This window comes from Mustela nivalis (assembly GCF_964662115.1).
Source record: "Mustela nivalis genome assembly, chromosome: 1".
Classification (NCBI taxonomy): Eukaryota; Metazoa; Chordata; class Mammalia; order Carnivora; family Mustelidae; genus Mustela; species Mustela nivalis.
This window is the reverse complement of record NC_139020.1, coordinates 60090590-60114663: the sequence shown is the minus strand read 5'-3', so window position 1 is coordinate 60114663 and position 24074 is coordinate 60090590. Positions and strand designations below refer to the sequence as shown.

At 37.6% G+C, this 24074-nt stretch overlaps 1 protein-coding gene across 7 annotated transcripts in view; it reads left to right on the top strand.

Annotated features, from left to right (window-relative positions):
• ZBTB20 (zinc finger and BTB domain containing 20) overlaps positions 1–24074 on the top strand; it is a 305100-nt gene that overhangs the window by 101095 nt on the left and 179931 nt on the right. For 4 of the 7 annotated variants that reach the window (XM_082741176.1, XM_082741169.1, XM_082741164.1 and 1 more), the window contains one exon: positions 21281–21320. In XM_082741176.1, the coding sequence (XP_082597302.1) occupies positions 21319–21320 (2 nt within the window). In that variant the 5' untranslated portion in view covers positions 21281–21318. Of the gene's footprint in view, positions 1–11470; positions 11517–21280; positions 21321–24074 lie in introns of those variants that run through there. The other 3 variants (XM_082741165.1, XM_082741166.1, XM_082741170.1) reach the window with 1 other exon arrangement.

Genomic DNA, 24074 nt, shown 5'->3' with positions numbered 1-24074 from the left:
TTAGTTTATAATATGTTTTAATCATTTTGGGTGTTTTCAAAACAAATGGTGAGATTAGGGGGTTTTTTTCTTCTATTTTTGGCCTCTTTCCTCTGGAGAGTCCTTCTCTTGTGTTTAGTTTTGGTGTTCTTAGTATATTTGAAGAATGCTTTTAAGTGTTTGAAATGTGTGCACGTGGATGAAAGGAGATGAAGAAGAAGAAACATAAGACTTTGTGATCCCTCATCAAACAAACACCCCTACCCCAGCCCCAAAGCAGTGTTCAGGCATCACTTCCTCAAGGAAGCCTTCTCACAAAATCCTCATGGCAAAGTTCCCCACCCCAGTTGTTCTCCTAACACTCTTCATATACCCTTATCGTAATCAAAATTAAGGAACGGACTGTGAAATTAGTTGTTCGGGTGTTTCCCTGTCAATTATAAGCTCAGTGTGGCTCAGCATCATTCTTGTTCTACCCACAGTTCTACTATCTTCAGCACAGGGACTGGCACACAGTAAGTGCTTAAGAAATATGTGTTGACTGACTGAGAAACCCAGTCTTTGAGGTGCTCTGCCTACACTTTTACCCCATATACTTCTTGTGGGTTACCCTACACCCACTATCAGACTTTATTGTGTTGATCATTATCTTGTAGACCCTAAAGTAACATGTAAATTCCTAAAAGCATTCTTATATCAGAAAGTCTAGAGAACAGCTTAAGTTCATTAATCTTAGGGATCTTTCAGGCTTATTTAGAGATTGTAGGACTGTAAGGGAAAGAACAGGGCATGATATTTAGGAATATTTTAAAATATTACTGATGCCCTGAGCATTGTTCACGAATTACAGGGTTTAGAGGATAAGCATGTATAATTGTCAGTGTGGGGCACAGAGAGAAATTATGTGATTTATTTACTAGTTTTCTTCATTGATGTCTTTTTCTCCCACTAGATTTTAAGCTCCATGAAGTTGGAGAACTTGTCCTCTCAATAACTTTATCCTCTGTGCCCAGAATGGTATTTAACACATAGTAAGTATTCAGTAAATATTTGTTGAATGAATAAGTGTAAGCATTCATTAAATCAATCCTATGTTGAGTGATAGATTAATTGCTTATTACTGCATCAAAAATGCAGGAACACAATCAAGTTCTTATTCATTCATTCAACAAATATATTTTGATGTCATGCATCCTAACATCCTAGAACAGTATCTAGCACATAGTAGGCACTTGTATTTGATAAGTGAATGAGATAATGAATATTCACATGTACTCAAAGATGGTTCATTTACTAAGTGTGTCCATTTACTAGTGATGCCATAGCAAAGTGCCATAAACTGGCAACTTAAACAACAGAAAATTTTGTCTCACAGTTCTAGAGGCTAGACACCCAAGATCCACAGTATCCACAGTAGCCATAGTATCCATGGGGTTAGTCTTTTCCGAGGGCTCTAAGAAGAATCTGTCCCTTGCCTCTCTCCTAACTTCTTGGGGTTTGCTGGCAATCTTTGATGTTTTTTGGCTTGTAGAAGCATCACCCTGATCTCTGACTTCATCTTCGCATGGTATTCTCCCTGTGTCATATCCAAGTCCAAATTTCCCCTTTTATAAGGACCTCATCATATTAGCTTAGGGACCCACCCCATTCCAGTATTATCTGATCTTAACTTTATTAGTCACATCTACAATGACCCTATTCCCAAATATAGTCATGTTCTGTGGTACTAGGGCTAGAACTTCAACATATGAATTTGGGGAGGACACAGTTCTCAATAACACTAAAATAACAAATCTTCATTCAGGTGGTACCGTTTTGATGGTTAATTTCTATTTTGAAAACATCAATTTGTCAAAATAACATCTTGTTTCATGAGTCTATGTGGAAATTGATATGATGATATTAATATAATCTACTATACTACACAAAAAATTGTATGTTTGTAACATAGAGAGGGAACATAGAAAACATTCAAGAGGCATGAATGTACATACCATATTTTGTTGAATAATGTGTGACCAATAGTAAGTTTTGTGGGGAAGACTGCTAAAGATTCTGAAGGAAACTGTGTATGAATCAAAGGCATTTGGTCTTTTTTATAGACATCAAGGAACCAGTACAGAATTCAAAACTTATTGAACTATAGAAGGGTATTAAAAAGGGTGAATTGTGTGTAAATTATTCATCAAGGAACCTGACTTTAAAAAGAAAGGAATAAAATGATGAGGTTAGAGAATGGACATTGGGAACTAGCAATTCAGAGGTTTTTGGTGACCTTGGCAGTTTAATTAGAAACAGCTCAAGATCCCAGATTTTAATACATTGAGGAATAAGTCTGGGTTTTAGGAAGCTTGGAGGTGGTACAAAGGAGGGAAAAATCAGGTCTACGGAAGGTGGTTCATTATTTGTTAATTTGTTATGGTTGCTATTGTTTTAAATGAGGGCAGCTGAAGCATGTTGGCAGGCAGCAAAAAAAAAAAAAAAAAGGAAAAGACAGAAGAAAGAAGTAATTGATATAATAAGATCCTGGAGCAGGTCATCAGCACTAGAGAAAAAGGTCTCTGAGATGTGATGGGTGGATTCTGACAGAAGTGGAGGTAAAAGATGTTATTTGATGACCTCTGCTTCTCTGTGAAGAAAAGAGACAAGGTTACTTCAGAATGAAGAGTAGGAGGTAAGTTAAGAGTTAATTAGAGTGATAAACGGAAGATGGGACTATAAAAGGCAAATGACTGGGAATAATAAAAGAACCGTAAAGCATTTCTGAAACACCAGCTGGGAACCAGGAATCTGGAGAGGCCCCAACCTATACAGTTTGGGCAGTCCAGCATTGTTCAGCAGCCTGGGAGCTGAGGACAACGCGCATGAGTGTGTTCATCTGGGCTCAAGAACTAGCTGGGTACACCTGAGAACCAAGATGAGGGAATTAATGGAGCCAGCATAAGTCTTTAAAGTTAACAACCTTGGGGTCCTCGATGATAGAGAAGAAACTGGAGATTAATAGTCTGGGGTGGAAAAGGAGGGAAAAAGTGAATGTCGGAAAGTCTTTGGTGAGAAGCTTAAGTTCTTGTTTTCTAGAGCCATGTATATCCTAATAAGGAAGCCTGCCCATACCACACATATCTTTTGACATCAGTCTGAAAGAAATCACAGAAAATAGAATGAACACTTTGGAGGGCGTAGACTAGACTGAGAAAAAGCCTGCAGGTTAGGATTTCATTCCTAACTCTGCCAAATAACTTAACTTCATGTAGCTTAATGGCTTTGCCATCATTAACACCATTGTTTCAGCTTGAGGATCCTTCGGGAAAGCACGTTACTTATATATATAAAAGTAGAATAAATGGGGCAATGGTGATAATAATTGGCAAGAGGCAAATATTTTTACTTTTTGCCTCAGATTCCAAAAGTGTACTGTTGTTTCCCTCAAAGCATGCTTGTTTATTTCTCTCATTCTAAGATTCTCTATTTATTTTACTAGTGAGTCTCCAGAGCTGGCAATCTCTCCTTTGGCACACATTCTCCCTTTCTGTGTGTCTTTTTCCTTGTTTCCTCCTGCCTTTAGGCATTGAATGTGATGGTTTGTCTCAGCAACCTTCCCCCCACTCAGTGACCAAATAAAGTATTCTCATAAGCTTCGGATTGGAATTTTTTTTCCAAGAAGACAGAGCTAAAAATTTGGTGCTTGGTTAGAGAATACTTTCAGGTACATCCCGGATGACACTGTATAGCTAACCCCTCATGCCCTATGCATTCAGATGAACGCTGGTATCTCTCTGTGGTATTCGTAAGAAGAGCCCTGTTCCCAGGGACCAAGTCTCCAGATGTCAGATTGGTGAAGTAGCCAACCATGTTATTCACTGTGAGATACCATGCTCTACTTATCCTCTACTTGCTTGAGTGACTGTGATGAACATAATACACTGGGTTTAGTGGTTTCCTAATGCTGTGAAAATTTTTACACTCCCTCTTTTGATATTGTCTGTGTATAAATTAAAAAAAATAGTTTGAGGGGCATTTCAATAAACAACCCTAATGAGGTTCCTTTTTTCCTTGCAAATATAAGTCCCTATAAAATTCCAATTTTTCCCTTCTCATGACTCTGTTAAAACTCTTTACAGCACAGCTAAAACCTGCTGGCCTAGAGATTAATATGACCAGACATACCATGAATTTTTTAAATCTCAAAAGTCCCAGTTTCTAGTTCTTGGTCAATCAAATATAGGTTGTATTTGCCTGTGTATATATAATGTAAAGTCTATTGTCACAAGTCTTCTCTAAATTCTTTTTCGGTTTTACTATCCTCTAAAATTGTCCCTGCATGATTCTGTGTTACAAAGAGGTAAAGGAAAGAACTTGAAGAATGGAGGGGAGAGAGTATGTCATGATGGAAAGAGAAAGCACACTAGGGAAGAAGGAAAACCAACGAGGTGATGGAACAAGTAGTGATTTCCCTTTGCCCTAGTCCTCTAATAGTGCTTTTATGTTTGGTTGTGATATTCCTCTCACCTAATGCCCCAAATGGCCTCCTCTGAGCCATTTGTTCTACAAAAATAGTCTTTTCACTGCCTACCTATGCCACAGGTCAGCTTAACATCCTCTCCAGCCCCTCAAGCCCCTTACCCATGGACCCTGGGGAGTCAGACCTATTGTCATTAGTTCCTCCCTCCTATCCAGTGCTGGCATGGAGAGTGTTAATGGCTGATGTAAATCTGAAAAGAACTCTACAATAATTTGGTTTTACGTTATTAACATTCAAAATATAAACAGGTAAACTACAAGTTGAGTTCATTAATTCTTCCTGTATTACTTAGAAAGATGAAAACTGCATTTTTAAAGAAAGGATTGATTGGTGTCATGTACGTATTTGTTCACTTCTGTTTATGCAAGATAATAAGAGTATTAACATGGAGGTAAAACAATGGTATTTATAATTCCATCACCACCGTTTGTAATAAAAAGGAAATACCTAAAAGAAGTGGGGAGAGAACACTTGCTGCTTTGTACATATATTACATTCTTCCATTTTTTTAAAAAAGGCGTATGAGGAAGAAAATTTTAATAAGTTGAGGAGGAGTTAGTGTTCTTTATATCATGTTCACTGAAACTGACCTAAGATTGCTAAGTTTAGAAAAGACTAAAATATGATGGAGGGATACCTCCTTATAAGGAGCCTAGAGACCAGAGACATGTGCTCCATTAAATCCTTTCTGAGTTTGAGATTACTTGAATGAGACTAGGATCTTTTGGGGGGTGCTGAAATGTCCTATCTTGGAGAGTAGTGAATGCTGTGTCTGGCAGACCTGATTCATAATTTGCCTGTAACTCAAGATATGCTTCCTAGGGGCTGAGGCCCCCAAAATGAAATAAGTTTGTAATAAGTTTGTTTGAAATAAGTTTGTAAGGACCCATTTCTAACACTTAAATAGTTCTGGGCAGACTTTTTTAACATTTTCTCTGCTGTTTGCAAAAGAAAATAATTGGTGGTGGAGAAGCGGTTTCTTACCTAAGTAGGAATTAGCAGAGTTGATAATATAGACCATAATAAAGAGGTCATTCATGAGGACTTAGTCGATGTCAAAGAGCAATTGGAAAGAACGAATAAGGAAGAAGAGGGGTTGTTATGTTTATGATAACTTACCTAAGTGGACTAATAAACCTGTCAGTGGTAATGGAGGTATAACTTTCGAAAGTATACATTAGAATGAAAGGTCCTTGAGAGCAGGTGTGGAGTCCAGTTAGCAAAGTGGTTAAAAATAGACTCTGAAAAAACATTTGTTAAGTTAATGAATTAATACATGCCTCCATCTGAGCAGTTCTTTGCATAGTCTCCCTTATCTAACCAATTCTCAAGAAAAGTTCAGAAACTTTGTTAGGTTCCCCAATGAGATAGTTGAATTTTAACAAGGGTATAAAGTGACTAATTTTTAATTTATTTATTTTAATCCCATTCACAGTCCTGTTCTTGTTCACCCATCTAGGTAACCACATTCTATTGTTAGTTGGAACAATTTTACAGAAAAGTGATGGGAAATAAGTTCAAAGAGGTGGTAAGGGTTTCGGCTTCATAGGCCATGGCAATAGCTTCAGAATCCCAAACATCAGTGAGGCTGGAAAAGTCTGATGGGCAGGAGCCTTTGAAATCACAACAACCCAATTTTAGGATTACCAGATGAAGCAGTTTCAGCCAAAGGCTAGAGGCACACATGAAAGAGCTTGATTTAGGATATATGTCAAAAAATTTCTGACCACTGAAGATAAAAAAACAAAGTGTGCCTCATTGTACCCTCTTCTTTCCATCCTGAATCGGTTTTACTCACCTAACCCTCCCAGTTGGCACCCATACCTACCAGAAGCTTAGGGAGCAATAGTGAATGTGTTTTAGAACTTTCACAAGGTCTTTGGTTCCAAAGCATAGTTTTTAAGACACTTCAAACAAAAATTTTAAATATTAGATAGGTTTCATTTCCCCTTGTACTGACTGTCTGCTGTGCTTAAGAACTATGGAATTCTTGGACATTTATTAGTGTGTGCATAAATCACTTTGCAGAGGAAAAGGAGGTTGAAAGTTCATACAAAAAGTGCATGCTCTATGACCGAGTCCTACCAGAATGAGCCAACTTGGCACACATGCTGTTGAGAATGTGAGAGAGCTGATAGTCGGCCTAAGATGGGACATTCAGGGGAAGTCATTTTCGTGTTCATTTATGTATAAATCTTTAAAATTCTGAAGCCATAGACTAGTATAACCGAAGGAAATAGCCCAGAATTGTTCTTATCATGTAGCAGAGATGACAGACTTAAAATCTGATGGCTCTCCCAATAGCTTTGAAAAGAACTAGGGACTTGTCTGGTTCTGTTTGTCCGCCCAAGAAGTATTTCCGTAATTTATCCATGAGGGTTTCTAGCAGAACCTTACACTTACTGTCTAAATTAATGATACTCCTTTCTTTTGCCATGACAAAAACCACTCTATGCTATATACATTATGTTAAAGACTTTTTTTTTATTTTAGCATGTGGACATATTCTGTAAAAGCATTTTCAGTTTCATCACATTGACAAGCTGATTCCATTAAATCACCCACCATCATCATGTTCACTTTTTTCTTTTTTGAAAAGTTAGAAAACAGTGATCATCTCAGAGTTTTCAAGTCATTCACTTCGGCAAAAATAAATCTGGGAAAAGCTGAGCCTGTTCCTTGAAGTGGAAAAAAAAAAAAATAAGATGAGTTATATCATTTTCTCATTGGCCCTTCTCTTGAAGCTGCTAAAGACAAGGAGGGAGGCTGGGTCTTTTTTATCTTTTCTAGTAAAATGCGATGTAAAAAAAAAAAATTATGGATATAGATCAAACTTCTCTACCTCAATATTTATTATGTATTATTTGTTATTTAAAATAGAAACCTCGGTATGTTGAACAAGTAACACGAAAGTGTTTAATTCAAACTTTTTTTTAGCATTTCTGCACCCTCTGATAAAATGTTATTTGGTTACTTTCAGGTTACACTGCTGTTTTGAATTAGAGCAGATATACCCTAGGTCTCCTATCACTGTGCTTTCCTCACGGAGAAGAAAAAAAAGTCATCTGATCATGCTACTGCTGGGTCATTTAAAGCATTGAGTGGATGTGTGAAATGAGGGGAAAAAACCGCTCAGTATGGGGTTAATTAGCTCTGTGGAGTTGTGGGTGGGTCTCTTCCTCAGGACCAAATCATGCAGGAGGAAGCACGTGCAGACGTGTAAAATTAAAAGAAGCCCATGAATCCTCAGACTCTGGGGCACAAATTGATTGCCTTTGGAGACAAGAAAGGAACCCTTTTGCACCAGTGCTTAGGGCTTCACTGGTCAGAGAAGAATGGAATTCCCTCTAAATGTCTGATGTAGGCCTCTGTCAGGCACTAAAAAAATACAGTTGCAGTTGAGAAAACCTTGGCAAATCTACACTTTTTGCAACGGACCTCCACTGAACTCTTTTAAAAATCATGTTATCTTGCTCACTTTCTTTAACGTGCCTTATTTTCTGGGTCTCATCTTGGAAACAACGTGCTTTCTTCCTGAAAGTCTGGGCAAATCCTGTTTTCCTCATGGTGTTTCGTGGACTGCCACAGGTTCCCTGGCTGCTGAGCTCAGCTCTGCTAGGATTAGGCCTGGAGGATCCCCATCAGCTTGTTTATAGTCTAAGCCCTTCCTGAAGCAGGAGGTGAAAAAACAGGCAGGAAACATCTTTAATGCCTAGATCGTTAATAGGTGAATCTGAGAATTCAGGTATTTACAGGGAAATTTCACAGGCAGAGTTTTGAGAGATATTGCAAAAAAGACTCCTTCAGTATGTGCTAACCAAAGGCCCAGAACCAGTGGAGATTAACTGTGAGGAAATCTCTACTGAAGAATATTCTAGTAAAGTGTCAGTACAAAACATTCCTGTTTGCTTCTTGAGTTGGAGAAGCAGTAAAATTGAAAATTTTGAAAATTCCAAAGCAGAATCCACCACCACCACCACCTACAAACAAAATTGCCATACTTCCTCCATTGCCTGTGGAAAAACCTGAATCTAGAGCTTATAAAGAGAGTTAAAAAAAAGCAGATTCCCCTGAGAGGAAGTGTTGAATTAAATTAATAGATTTTTCAGATAACTGAGTACAAGTTGGACTTGAGGAGGACAGAGAGCTGACCGAGAGTGTCCCCACAGAGGCAGTCCCAGTCAGATTTGTTTCTTTTTCTCCAACTGTCTGATATGATAGGCATGAGGAGGTGAAAATATGGATGTGGGAATAAGAAGAGATGGAGACAGGCCATTAGTAAGTTCTAGGAATGCTTTTTTTTGTTTTATTTATTGAGGTTTCATCGACATACATTATAAGAGAATAATATATTGGCTTCAGGTATACAACATGATGATTCAATTTTGGTATATATGGCAAAATGATCACTGCAAGTTTAGTTAACACCTGTCACCATGTGTAGTTCCAGAATTTTTTTGGTGTGATAAGAACTTTCAATATTTACTCTTTTAGCAACTTCCAAATATTCAATAGTGTATGATTAACTATAGTTACCATGTGGACATGTACGTTATATCCCCATCACTTATTTATATTATAAATGGATTGGTGTACTTTTTAACTACCTGCACCCATTTTGCCTACTCCCCAATCCCCACCTCTGGCAACCACCAATCTGTTTTCTGTATTTATGAGCTTGGTTTTTGTTTTTGTTTTTGTTTTGTTTTTTGAATATCACATATAAGTGAGATCGTATGGTATTTGTCTTTTTCTTATTTGTCTTATTTCACATAGCATAATACCCTCAAATTTCATCCATGTTGTCACAAATGTCCTTTTTTTGAGATGACTGAATAATATTCCATTGTGTATATATACCACATTTTCTTTATTCATCTACTGATGGACATTCGGGTTTTTTTCATATTTTGGCTATTATATAAAAAAAATACTGCATTGAACATGGACATGCATATATATTTTTGAGTTAATATTTTCATTTTCTTCAGATAAATATCCAGAAGTAGAATTGCTGGATTATATAGTAGTCCTATTTTTAATTTTTTGAGGAAACTTCATTCTAGTTTCCATAATGACTACACTAATTTGCATGCCCACCAACAGTGCACAATGATTCCCTTCTTCCTACATCCATGCCAACCCTTATTTCTTATCACTTGGATAAATAACCATTCTAACAGATGTGAGGAGATATTTCATTGTGGTTATGACTTTCACTTTCTTGATGATTAGTGACATTGAGCATCTTTTCATTGTACCTATTGGCCATCTGCATGTCTTCTTTAGAAAAATGTCTATTTGGGGTGCCTGGGTGGCTCAGTTGGTTAAGTGTCAGACTCTTGGTTTCAGCTCAGGTCATGATCTCTGAGTCATGAGATAGAGCCCTGTGTTGGGCTCTATGCTCAGTGGGAAGTATGCCCGGGATTCTTTCACTCCCCCTCTGCCCCTCTCCCCACACATACGGCTACACATACACACACTCTGCCCCTCTCTCTCTCCAATAAATAAAATCTTAAAAGAAAAAAGAGAGAGAGGGAAAAAAGAAATATCTATTCAGATCCTTTGCCCACTTTCTTAATCAGATTTCTTTTTACTATTCAGTTGTATTAGTTCTTTATATATTTTGGACAGCAACCCCTTATTGGATATATAATTGGCAAATATTTTCTCCCATTCAGTAAGCTGCCTTTTCATTTTGTTGATGGTTTTCTTTGCTATGCAGAATATTTTTAGTTTGACACAGTCTCACTTGTTTATTTTAGCTTCTGTTGCCTTTGCTTTTGGTATCAAATTCAAAAAGTCATTGCCAACACCAATGTTAAGGAGCTTACCACCTATGTTTTCTTTTAGGAGTTTCTTCTACATTCAAGTCTTTAATTTATTTTGAATTAATTTTTGTGTGTGGTATTAAGTAGTGGTCTAGTTTCATCTATTGTGTATGGCTATCCAGTTTGCTCAACACCATCTATTTAAGCTACTGTACTTTCCCCATTGGATATTCTTGGCTTCTTTGTCATAAATTAATTGACCATATGTAAGTGAGTTTATTTCTGGGATCTCTATTGTGTTCTATTAATCTATGTGTCTCCTTTAACACCAAAACTGTAGTGGGGTTTTTTTATGTGTTTTTTTAAATATTTTTAAATTTTTTTAATACCATACTGTTTTGATTACTACAGCTTTGTAATAGAGTTTGAAATCAGGGACCTTGATGCCTCTGGTTTTATTCTTCTTTCTCCAGATTTCTTTGGTTATTGGGAGTCTTCATATTTCCATACAAATTTTAGAATTCTTTCTTCTATTTCTGCAAAAAGTGCCATTGCAGTTTTTATGAGATTGCATTGAATCTGTAGATTGCTTTGGGTAGTATGGACATTTTAACAATATTAATTATTATAATCCACAAGCACAGAATTTCTTACTGTTTATTTGTGTCTTCAGTTTTTTTCATTCATATCTTCTAGTTTCCAGTGTACAGGTCTTTCACTTCCTTGGTTTAATTTATTCCTGAGTGGTTCATTATTTTTGATGCAACTATAAGTGGAATTATTTTCTTACTTTCTCTGATAGTTTGTTGTTAGTATATAGAAATGCAACTGATTTCTGTGTATTGATTTTCGTATCCTGCGACCTCACTGAATTCACTGTTAGTTATAACTGTTTTGTTTTGTTTTGTTTTGTTTTCTGGTGGAGTCTTTAGGATTTTCTATATGTAGTATCATGTCATCTGCAAATACTGACAATTTTACTTCTTCCTCTCCAATATAGCTGTCTTTTATTTCTTTTTCTTAAATGATTGCTCTGGCTAGGATTTCCAGCCAGAGCAATGAAAGTTGAATAAAAGTGGCACAAATGGGCATCCTTGTTTTGTTCCTGATCAAAGTTTTCAGCTGCATCTATTGAAATGATCTTATAACTTTTATCCTTTTTTTGTTAATGTGATGTATCATACTAATTGATTTGCAGATGTTGAGCCATCCTTGCATCCCTGAAATAAATCCTGTCTGTTATGGTGAGCAAACCTTTTGATTTATTGTTGAATTAGGTTTGATAATATTTTGTTGAGGAATTTTTAGTCTATATTCATCAGGGATATTGGTCCGTAATTTTCTTTTCTTATGGTATCTTTGTCTTGTTTTGGCACAAGGGTAATGTTGGCCTCATAAAATGAGTTTGGAAATGTTCCCTCTTCTTCTGTTTTTTGAAAAAGGTTGAGAAGAATCAATATTAATTTTTCTTTGAAAGTTTGGTAGAATTCACCAGTGATACTGTCTGGTCTTGGACTTTTGTATGTAGGGAGTTCTTAAATTACTGATTTAATCTCCTTACTAGTAATTGGTCTGAATTTTCTATTTCTTGATGATTCAGGTTGCATGTTTTCAGAAATATATCCATTTTTTTCTAGTTTGTCCAACTTGTTGGCATATAATTATTCATAGTAGCCACTTAGGTCCTTTGTATTTCTGTGGTATAAGTTTTAATGTCACCTCTCTCCTTTCTGATTTTATTTATTTGAGCCCTCTGTCTTTTTTTCTTGGTGAATCTAACTAAAGATTTTCAATTTTGCTTATCTTTTTGAAGAACCATCTCTGGTTTTATTAATCTAGTTTTTTGGTCTCTATTTCATTTGTTTCTACTTTGGTCTTTGTTACTTCCTTTCTTCTACTAACTTTGGGCTCTGTTTTTTCCTTTTCTAGTTCCTTAAGGTGTAAAAATAGGTCATTTTTATTTGAGATTTTTCTTTATATGAGATTTTTCTTATTTCTTGAGGTAGGCATTTATCACTATGAACTTTTCTCACAGAACTGCTTTTGCTGCATCCATAAGTTTTGGTGTAAGTTTTATAAATTCTAACAACCGATGTTATTGCTTATTGTACCATAACTTTTCAAAATTCAAGCTAGTGGTTAGCTAGACACCCTTGCTGTTGAGTTCACTCCGGTCATTTGAAACAGCATAAGCAATGGCTACATGCAGCAACCATTATCCTAGTTAGGTTGTCAGAGTCAGCTTAATGACTTTTTTTTTCTTCTGTAGTGATATTGAACAACAGCAACAACAACAAAAATGTTTCTTTTGAACACTCTTAGACCTCTATCCTTCCAAATCCTGATCATAGCATAACTAACCTCAAGAAGTAATTAGTGAAGACTAGAACAATATCCCATAACAAGTTAGCTATGAAGAAATTGGCATAGTTTATCTCTTTGGTTCATGTTCTTATGAAAATAGTGTGTTGCAATATAAAACTATATTTCTTTCTCCCAATCTTTTTTTTTTAAACCAGATTATTACAAGTTACATTGGGATTGATTTTTTTACTAACAAAGTTTGAATAACACTCAAAGGCTTTAGTAGGCAAAGTCCTTCTTTAGAAATAGCTTTCTTCTATAATGTACTGCCAATTTCTTATGTGTGTGTATTTTGACCTTCCTGATGCCTCTGCTATGGGCTGACTGTTGATTGGTACATGTTAGTGCTTTGCTTATAAGAGTTGGGCAATAGTTCAGTGATCCAGTCCAAATGTGGACCATAGATAGAATAGGCTCATCTTCTATTTAAGAAATGTATCAAACTGCTTTAAATGAAGTTGGTTCAGACAAGGACATTGGAACTGTTCATCTAACCCTGTGCGCTGTATGTAATGGACACCTGCTGAGCTCCAAAACTACAAGGTAAATAGACAAGAAGTCCAGTAACTTGCCATCCCTGTGAGAGCTTTCTCTTAGTCTGTTATTCGATTTACATTCTTAATCATATGGGGCCCATTTTGGTCATTTAAAGGGACTTGTTCACTGGTTCTCCCGATGTCTTTGAACATAGTCCTGGGAATAATAATAGTGAGTTCTTATACTATTTTTCTGGTCTTTTCTAACTTTTTGTTTTAAATTGGAGATTGAGTTAATATGCATATTCATACCAGGTTTATGAAATATTCAGCTAAATTTCTTAGACATGAAAGCATTAATTGTTAGAATGTTTTACTCTAGCTAATCATATGTTTAAACTATAGTAGGTTCAAGTACGTTTTTCCTCAATTCTATTTGTGACATATACACTTGGCAAATTGAATCAAGACGTAAGCATTATAGATACTGTTTTGAATTCAGTGACTTACAGATTTTTTGTATTGTCTAATCCTCTTCAAACTGTAGAATGTATTTTACTCAACTGTGTTGTGATTCTGTACAATTTTTAGGATCAACATGTTACAGGATTTTGTAGTCATAAAGAGCTCACGATGAGAGAAGTTATTGAATCTATCTCCTGACTGGAGGCAGAGCTGCATTTATTCCATCCAAAATAGAAGAAGATCTTTCCTATTTTTAAATAGCCATGAAGATAGAAATTTCATAACTGCTCTTAGCAATCTATTTGATTATTTACCACTTGCACATTTAGGATGTTCATCTTTAAGTTTTAACTTAAATTCCTCACTGGACAGTTTAATATCATTATGCCCTAGGACAAAAATATCAATCATTATCTTCTTTATAACAACTCTTACAGCCATAAAACCATCAAGATATACCTCAGCTTTTTCTTTCTGAGGCAAAATTATCCCAGTGTTTTAAACATTTATTTTTGTTTTTATGGTTCTTTCTGTATAAGAGTGGCAAAGGGGACTATTTTAAAAAGTTCTGTCATATATGAAGCCTCTGAGAAAGACACTGCATATTTTAATTTCACTGTGCTGATGTGGAAGTAGCCACAGATTTTTCATTATATGCTGATGGACAGAGCATTTGTGTTCATTTAACCTTGAGGTTGAAACTTGTTCCCAAAAAAGTAACTGACTCATAGCATTGGCTAGACCCAAGAATAAAGAGCATCAGTTTTCCTAATCTTAAAGCTCATCTTGCCCCCACTCCTAAAACGCACTAAAATTAACTTTTCCTTGACCTCTCTCTTGTGCTATTTATTTACTGATTTAACAACTTTTTTCTATCATCTTTGTCTCCTAAAATAGACAGACAGCATTTATTCAACAAATGTTGGATGGTCATGCTGTGTTTAGGACACTATGCTAGGCTTGGGAGATTCAGGTATGAACTGTTAGCAAAGGCTCAAAGACAAAGATGTCCTAGGCATGTTCAGGGAAGAGCCAACAGCCTGTCACAGAATATAAGGAAGCAGCAGTGTTGGGGGGCAGTGGGTGGTGGGGAGAGCCAGAAACAAACAAACAAACAAACAAAAACTCAGAGAGGTAGATTGGGGCCAGATTGTTAAAGATCTTGGATTCTCTTAAGCAAATAGTTGATGGTGACAAGGACAAAAGTAACCTTTTTCGATCTGTATTGTAGAAAGCTCTTTCTAGGTCTTTAAAACACATACTGTGCCCATGCTGTCTTCTTGGTTTAATATCTAACAGATCATTGGGTATAAGTACCCACTTAATTTATAGCTTTTGGTTTAAATTTTATGTCATGATTTTTTTCCTTTGAATTAAAAAAAAAAAAAAACATTTGAGGAAACGATTTGAGTAAAGACAGCCTTCTGTTCACACTGATCTGGATGTTTCTTTCTCCTGCTGTGCCTGTATTTATTCCAAAGCCCTCTGTACCACTAACATGTTACTTTCTGTGTTTACACACTGAGGAATCTCAGGATGAGTTTCCCTTGCAATAGATTCAACCTTTTTGGGCCAAATGACATTAGTGGTGGTCTGTGAGCAGCATTATGACCAGATATTTCCCATTGATTGGACCGCATGATAACAATGCCAGACCCTTTTAGCATCCTCTAAAGGATATCAATGTACTATAATAAAAGGTCCTGGTATACCAATCTGTTTGAAACCCATGAATCTACAATTTCAGGAGTTTGAGATATAGAAGGAAAGGTTGGTTGGGATCAGATTGTAGAGAGCTCTTGACTGCCTTCATAACAGAGTTAGGTCTATTTTAGAAGCTATAAGAAATCATTCCGAATGTATTAAACGAATTCAGTCCCTGCCCTGCCACCCCACCCAGCTCTCCAGCTTTTATTTCATTCTTATCTTTCAGGTCCTATACCTGTAAGAATCAGAGAGAGTCAGAAGGATTTGTATGGGATGGGGTGGAAGGTCAGTTTGTGTTAGCAATGTCTCAGACCTAGAAATAGTCCTAGACCTAAATGCTTTAGCTTTTGAATTCTCTCTTTTTATTGATCATTATTTCATCACCTAATTTTTTTTTAAGGCACGTGCTTTTCAGATTTAACAGAGCATACTAAGGAGAGGTAAGGCACCAATGATTTCCTTATCATTCTTTTCAAGATGGATCTAATAATGTGATGGTCTTGAAAAGCAGATCCTAAGATATGAATGACCATTTGTGGCATTTATAATCTTCTCAAGACTGACCAAAAGGAATGAAAATACTTCAAAAGCCTTGTCTTCGGAAGACTCCAAAATCTAGCCAGTGGGAGATTGCACATTGTTCTGTATGCACTTCTGAATAACGCTTCCATCTGACTTTAACTTGTAAACCTTTTGCCAGATAGAAAATAGGGAATTAAAAACCTCTGAATTCAGGGCGCATGAAATGTCATTAAATCTAGCATAAAATTTCTTGAATCTGTCAGATAAAGGAAATCATGTATCCATAGAGAAGATGGAATATCAATTGACAGGAACCTATGAAGCTGGCACTTATTCTGAGAGACATGTGAATCTAAAAATCCAATAGTGCCTCAGCCTTTGAAAACACAGAAGCCAGAAAGGTATTAGGAAAATCAATAAGGTAAAAATCTTCATCCTACTGTTTGGAATAACTCCCACATAAGAATTAATTAACACAATACTTCTAGAACATTAAAAGGATATTAAAATATTATCTCTACCCATAGAAAACAAAGATATAAACCCATCTAACTTCTAGAGAGAGGGTTGAAGAGAAAAGACTGGAAAGATTACAGGCACATGTAAGAGGTCATTTCTGTCCTGTTGTCACACCATTTACCCTCTTCAGATACAAGGATAAGTGTTGAACTTCAGTTATCTGAATTCCTCAGCTCTATCATCAATGCTGTGACACATTCTAATTTTCTGATTCATTTGTGATGAATAAGCTCTCTCTTTTCTATTCACAGTGCTAAAAGTAACCAGTTTTCGTGAGTGAGTTATGATTACTTATTTTCCATTTTTGTATTGCACTATTATTCTCCCTTCGCAAAGTTTCTCTCACTCTTTCTCCACCAGTGTGAAGCCCATGTACAAAAAAGACCTTGGACAGTACTGCTGCCGAGCCTTCAGTCAGTCAAGAGGAATGAAAGACTGACAACCCGATTCCGTTTTTAACCCAGCCAGATACCTCAGCTGGCAAGTGGCTCGGCTTCCGCACCATAAAATGGGTATAATAATAGCTTTCCCTTACCACTGTGAAATATTTAGAATGCAAATGAAGCCAAACCTGTCTCCTTCCAAAGGAGAAGCTTAAGCTAGCCTACAAAATCCTGAATGAGCCCAGATTTCAAGGGGAAACGTAAAATGGGAAGTACCTAGATGTAGCGTAATTGAGTGGCTAAAAATATGTAAACTTTGGCATGGTACAAACTTATTCAAATCCTAGCAGCTGTGAGATTTGAACTTAGGGTAAGTTCCCTAATTTCTCAAATCTCCCTAATTTTGTAGTAAATTGGAAGTTAACACTGTTTTGCTCTTCTAGTCAAGATGAAATGATCTACAGCTAATGCTGCTTTCCAAACTCTTCCACGGAAGTGATCCTCAGGATAGAGTGAGTGATCGAGTCAGTCCTCAGGCTGCGGGCCATTGCTTGAAGCAGTCCGACACACATGAGACTTTTCAGGGAGCTCTCAGGGTTCCTCCTACAGATACATCACATTCTTTATTCTACTCCACAATATGCTCTTACTTGTTTCACTGAACCAGAAATTCCATGGGGACAAGAACAGTGGCTCTCTTATTTCTTCTATAACATCTAAGAAATGGTTATCAGATAAATCAACATATGTACAAATAAGAGTTTAAACTACTTAGCCACAAGGACAACCGACCCTCCAAAAAGACAGTCATGTCTTGATTATGTATTCCACGGCCTGGTGCACTCCTATTACATTGCTCCCCATCCCTGGGTAGGCCCCCATTCAAATCTGAGAAGCATTTTCTTCGCAGGATGCCTGTAGCCACAAAAGGTGCTGAGTAAATAGCAGCTCCTCTCATTTCTCTGCTCGATACTCCTCTACCTCACTGTTCCTAAGCCTCTGTGGACTTTTTAAAAAGAAATTATAAGGAGTAATTTACTCTTTATAATTACCTATACTTTACTATAGGTAAGTCAGAGTCTGGGAGGCCTTGAGAGGGGTCTGTGTGTCCCTAGCTGTATGCACCCATGTAGAGCTCTATTTTCTTTTATTTGGGGGAGGGGTCCTTTTTTTTAATTTAAAATCAATTAATTAACATAGAGTATATTATTAGTTTCAGAAGTAGAGTTCAGTGATTTTTCAGCCCCATAGAACACCCAGTGCTCTTTACATCACGTGCCTTCCCCAATGTTCATCACCCAACTATCCCATCCCCCACCCCACTCCCTTATAGCAACCCTCAGTTTGTTTCCTATGCTTAAGAGTCTCTTATGGTTTTTCTCCCTCTCTGATTTCATCTTGTTTTATTTTTCCTGGGTTTGTTTTTTTTAGTAACTAGAATCATGTTGTATGTATTGTTCTTTGATGTGCTTGTTGGAATGTTCTCAGCCTAACACACTCCTTTTATCCATTATATATGCCACAGAATTAGTCTATTTTCTATACATGTTGTTTGCTCTTGGCTCCAGCTTATAGTGACTTGTTCAGCTTCCTAGAGGTGATAAGCAGTGGGATTTCATGGGCTTTTTCTCCCCTCTCCTCTAGGCCAAGGGTGGCTAAACTGGAATTCATGGATGACCTTCATGGAGTCTGGAAGATTCTTGGAATTTGGTGTTTTTAAGGAATTTCTTTGGGGAGGGATTCTTACAGGGATCTGTATCACCTCAAAATGTTGGAAACCATTGCCCTTGAACATTACATAAACTGAAATCAGAATTGACTAATCTTTATTAATAATACATTTAATTAATAATACATTTAGTTCCTTAGAGATTGACACTATACAATAATTTCTACTGGGAAATCACAGAACACAATTAGACTTCACCATAACCACCCCTTTTCCCCTCTCTACTCTTGCCTCCCCCACCATGTTTTAAGGTCCTGATTCATTTGGGCTTTATAGTAATGTATCCTTTGCTAGATATTTATGCTTTGAGCCTAGCATGCTTAATGCAAATGTTTTTCATTGTATGCAAAACTAGATAGATAATTCTTTGCATTTCAGATGAAAACAGCTTACAGACATATAAGGTGAATATCACTTAGGCAAAAAAGGGCATACATATCAATAAAATAACAATTTGAACTGAACAGGAATAAACCTATGTAGATTAATACATATTCTCAAAATTGCGGATTGTAATTCAATCAAGAAGTAGGGGCCTTTTGACGTTTATGAACATTTATAAATTGTATAAGAACTCTGAGATTAAATTTTTAGTCTTAATATTAAATTTGGGATAGGTATTATTGTTTTTTATTAATATATAAAGATGACAATTATATCCAATAAAATCTTCAATTTAACTTGGCTTTAATTTGTCTTAGACTGCGACATACACACTGTGATTTTTCTCTCCATCTTGGATTCCTGTCATTGGCAGTCTCTGTGTCACTTGACATCCCAGAAAGACATCTCTTCCAGACCTTAGATGTATTAGTCAATCTGGGTACAATTTACATTGATCTCTTTTGACCACATCAAAAATTTAACTTTGACTGATAAACTTTTATGAATAAATGCTCCTAGAAACTTGAAAAGGAAAGTTATGTGCTCAGATATAAGAACATAAATGCTATAGTTTTAAAAAAGCACAATGTATTATTGAGAGTTATTGGGTTTATAACATGCAACAGAGAAATGTTAAGTGAGCATATTTCATAGATAACCACTAATCATATTTTTCTCCTTTTTCACAAAGGTTGGGGGGAAAAGCAAGCTCAAAAAAGTTGGGAAGGAAGGAAAAAAAGGGAAGGGGAAGAGGGGGAGGAAGGAAAGATATTTAAAAAATAGGCTGGCGCAATGATCTAGGTTCCGGGTTTGTAGAAGGGACTAAAATGTAGCAAAACTTAGAACTTTAAAATCTTTGAAGACTAGTCAATCTTCATATATTTTCAAGTGTGTGTGTGCGCGTACTTCCAATGAATCATACGTAATCTAATTATCTTGCTTAAAGTTTTCATTAAACTCATCAATTTTGTGAAAGCATTGGAGACTCCCAGCCTCTCTTGTGTTAGCATACATTATGATCCAGGGTGCAGATTTTCACCTTAACTCTTATTGTTCAAGGAAGGAAGCACCATCCTTCATATTGACATGTGCATAGACAGGGTTTCACATTAGCTATATAAAGAGAAAACTTTTCCTTTGTAGGAACCTCCATGATAGTGCACTTGTCTAGAAGACTTGTTCAGTAGTGAAATCTCTTTAATCAACAGCTTTGTTTGTGTTTGCTCTAGCCTTGTTCTATGCTGCTAACTTATATAATCAGATCCCCTACTTGATCTCTTTTAGTTTGATTTGTTTTGCATATTTCTGGAGACCTTCTATGAAGTGGTTAAAATCATGGTGTCAGAGAGGCAAGAATTCAGTCAGCATACATTAAGTCCTTGACATATCCAAGTAGGGTATGGGTAGAGAGACCTGCTTTGTTTTCTCAGTATCCCTGTTTGTTTTGTTAATATCTCAGGGATCTTTTGTTACTTCAGTTTTATTTTTCTATAATAGAAGCTGTCAAAACAGTGGTGAGCAGGCCAGTCTCATCATAACTCATTTGGCTTATGAGTTGAAGATTACAAAGGAGAATTATCGTATTTGAAATACAGAAGAAAAAACTGTTAAGATCAACTCCCCACAAACCTGGGATTTTCATCATTAGAGATGGGTTTGGGGAGAGAGAGGTTTTCATTTAAAATCATTCTGTCAGAGGTGACACTCCTAGGCCGGAGAGAAGGGGCTGAGGAGGCGGCATGCGGTCCTCAATCCTCGCCAAGCCAGCACGAGGCTGAGTCGTATCAGGTCATCTGCTGGGGAGCAGTGACATGTGGAGGGTTACCTCTGTCCAGAGGATCTTCTGGGCATTAAGCATACTGAATTTACCCTTAAAAGAGCCAAAGTTTATCATCAGAGTTTTATTCATCTTTGTCAAAATTAGTTTAAATGTGTCCTGTACTATACAGTAAAGCCTTTACTTGTTCTCCTCAGTGCTGTCCAATAGATATTTATGCCGTGATAGAAATGTTCTACCTGTAAGGCAGCCACCAGGTGGTTATTGAGCCCTTGAAATGTGGCTGGTGTGACAAAGGAACTAAACATTTCGGTTTTTTATTCAAGTTTAACTAACGTAAATAGATAATATATATAGTGGCTACCATACTGAAGAGCGCAGCTCTAGAAAATAGCCATACCATTTGGATCAGAATGAAGTTAACGAAGAAAGAGGTTGGCACTCCTTGTGTATTTCCTTGCCTGGAAATACTGTGTTGGTCATATAGCAGGAGGTCACACCTTTGGAAAATTTTATGGGGCTGGATCTCTTTTTTTTCCTTCGGCTACAGGTGATAAAACAGGCTCCTACTGCCCATCCTCAGGAGCAGCCAGTTCTGTCTCTAACTTAGATTGGTTTTCCTTCTCCCTGTAGTATCTCGGGGTTTATTTTTAATTCTTTGTTTTTGTTTTTGTTTTTCCAGTTCTGTGACCATCAGTCTGTGGCCTGACTCTTCTCTTTATGTAAGTAAAAGTGGTTTCTTTACTTTTCAAGAAGGTATCGCATTGGGGAAATTCCATCTTTGTTGGCATGTTTTCTCATTGACTTTGTTGTGGTTTCCTGCATTTCTTCGCTACCTATTAGCTTCCTTTGGGTTTGGTTCAGTGCTGTTGGTGGTGGTAGTAGTTGCCATCCATGAGGGAGCTGAAAAGACATGCAGGCAATAGAGGGGCCTTAGGCATTGGACTCCTATAAAGACTGCCTTTTACTCAGCTGCAGCTGCTGTTTGTAGAAGTCACTGCTCCTCTACTGTGGAGCTTACATTCCTCAGCTAGATATCTTCAGCAGTTGGGCTTTTGGTCCAGTGTCAGTAAATGGGCAATTATTTTTTCTTCGGTTACACACCCATCTCTAGGTTCAATAGTTTTTAATTTCAACTTCTGGGTCAGAGCTTTCATTTATGGACTAAATTTCCAATACCCTTTCACTCAAGAAGTACAAGCGTGAACTATCAGGCTGGATCCATTTAGGCTAAAATTGTGTCTGTCATCACAAATCCAGAAAAAAGAGAGAGAGAGAAATCTGGCATTACATGTGCTAAGAGGGGTATGGAAGGTACTGTCCTTTTTTAGAAAAAATGAGAAGCCATTTGAAAAGGGAGAAAAAAAGAGACAGAAAAGTTGATTCCAGATGAAAAGAGAGAACATTTGTTCTTTAAAGCCTAAACCAGGCTGCACGGAATAGATTGGATAAGTTTTATGTCAGGCTGCTCATAAGAGTGAACCCAAATAATCATAGTTACTCACTATATGAGACACCGTCCAAACATGCTACAGGTCCAGGGGCAGTCACCTTACCTGATAAATAAGCATTGCATTCTTCCCAGCTGCTTTAAGCTCTCTGATGAACCCTGTCCCCTTTTCGCAACATCTGTCTTACTTCGCTGACTTCTCACTCTGAGGTATTTCTTGTGTGGTAATCATTTGCACAGAAAGGGGTTTCCCCTGGCTTGCCTGCATGTGCATGGCTTCCACTAACATTCCTAGAAGGTAGTTGCAAATATATTCAGGTGAGTAGAATCCCCCAAAGGACGGACTGTAAGGCTAAAGTCCAAAGTGACAGCCATTTGACAGAGAAAGGAGATTGGCGAAACTCCCAAAAGACGACGGGGACTGTGTGTAATGCATTTATACAGCAGGGGCAGATCTTCCCTGCCCCTGACAAGTCTTGTTATTCCTTATTCTCTGTGTTGATAGAGCAGGTCTGTCAATGCTTTGGAGGGTGTCAATGTGCATGCTTATGGTTACCGCTTTCTATTTCCACATCCCAACTTCAGTTACCCAGCACTGCATATTTCTAGTCCTCCGACTGGCAAATCATTTTCGTTACAGTTCTTTTGTGTAAAAACAGTTCACATAATAGCTCCGTGTTAGACAAGGCATTAATCCTCCCATCACCAGGGATGAGTCAGCACGGTGCACTCCTGCCCGCACAGCTCAGCTATTATGACGTCAGCACTATAGGGCAAACCTCAGACACAAGCAGTACAGGGGACTGGAGACCTGTGTCACAGATTAGAAATCGAGGGGGAGACCTTTGAGATAAAAACGTAATTGAAAGGCTGTTTCTGGCTCATAGGAAAATGTGAAACTGATTCTATGCTACATCAACCATTAATCAGGCAGCTTCTAGAGAGATCCTAGTTTTTAACCAGAGACAGGGCTGAGAGAATGATCTGTAATGGGCTGACAGCCCATTTCTATACCCACTAACCTTGTCTCACCCCCCACGCCAGGCTTCATGCTTGCTTGGGTTGTTCCAAATCCTGAGGCTACTTTTATTTCAAGGGTGACACAGCCTGTGACAGTCCTGCTGTCCTCGAGTGCCCCACAGACACAGCTGATGGCTCCAGGGGTAGTGCCCCAGATACCTATCAAAGGTAAAAGAAAAGCTTCTTGGGAACAGATCAGAACATTATCTCCCCAGTGTTTCTAGTTCCCCAGTGCCTCTTTTTTTTTTTTTTTTAAAGATTTTATTTATTTATTTGACAGAGAGAGATTACAAGTAGGCAGAGAGAGAGAGGAGGAAGCAGGCTCCCTGCTGAGCAGAGAGCCCGATGCGGGACTCGATCCCAGGACCCTGAGATCATGACCTGAGCCAAAGGCAGCGGCTTAACCCACTGAGCCACCCAGGCGCCCCTCCCCAGTGCCTCTTCAATGGCCTTCTCCAAACGGGTGCAGAATTCTGCCTTCTCTCCCAGGCACTACGTTTAGTCAAAAGTCCCAATCTGGATTTGACACAGATTTCAGTGGGAACCGAGCAGCTTCCAGATGTTCCCCCCAAGAGTTCTCCATCCCATTACTCTTTAGCAGAAACGATGAGAAGCCCTCCATATCCTGCCACACTGCCTTAAAGCAGGTAACACAGTCTTAACCTATTTGAGAAACCAAGTTATTTTAAATTAAACCTCTCTACAGTTCAGGCTCAGATTCATTCTCAGAAGAATATCTTTCAGTATTGAAAACTCAATATTGCAGAGGCTGAAAATTCACTGCCTCAGTGACATTCTCTGCTAATGAGACATTCCTCCATCCACACCTCTGTCCCTCACTCTTCCTTTCACCCCATGATAACCATCAGAAAGTGCCTTACTGCTGCGATCCTCTGCCTTCATTAGATTGCTAACAGGCTCCATGCTTAGCTTATAGAAGCTAATGCTACTGCTTGGCTTAGTTTTGATTAATTACCATGCACAGCTCTTGTTCAGTTTTCAGTCA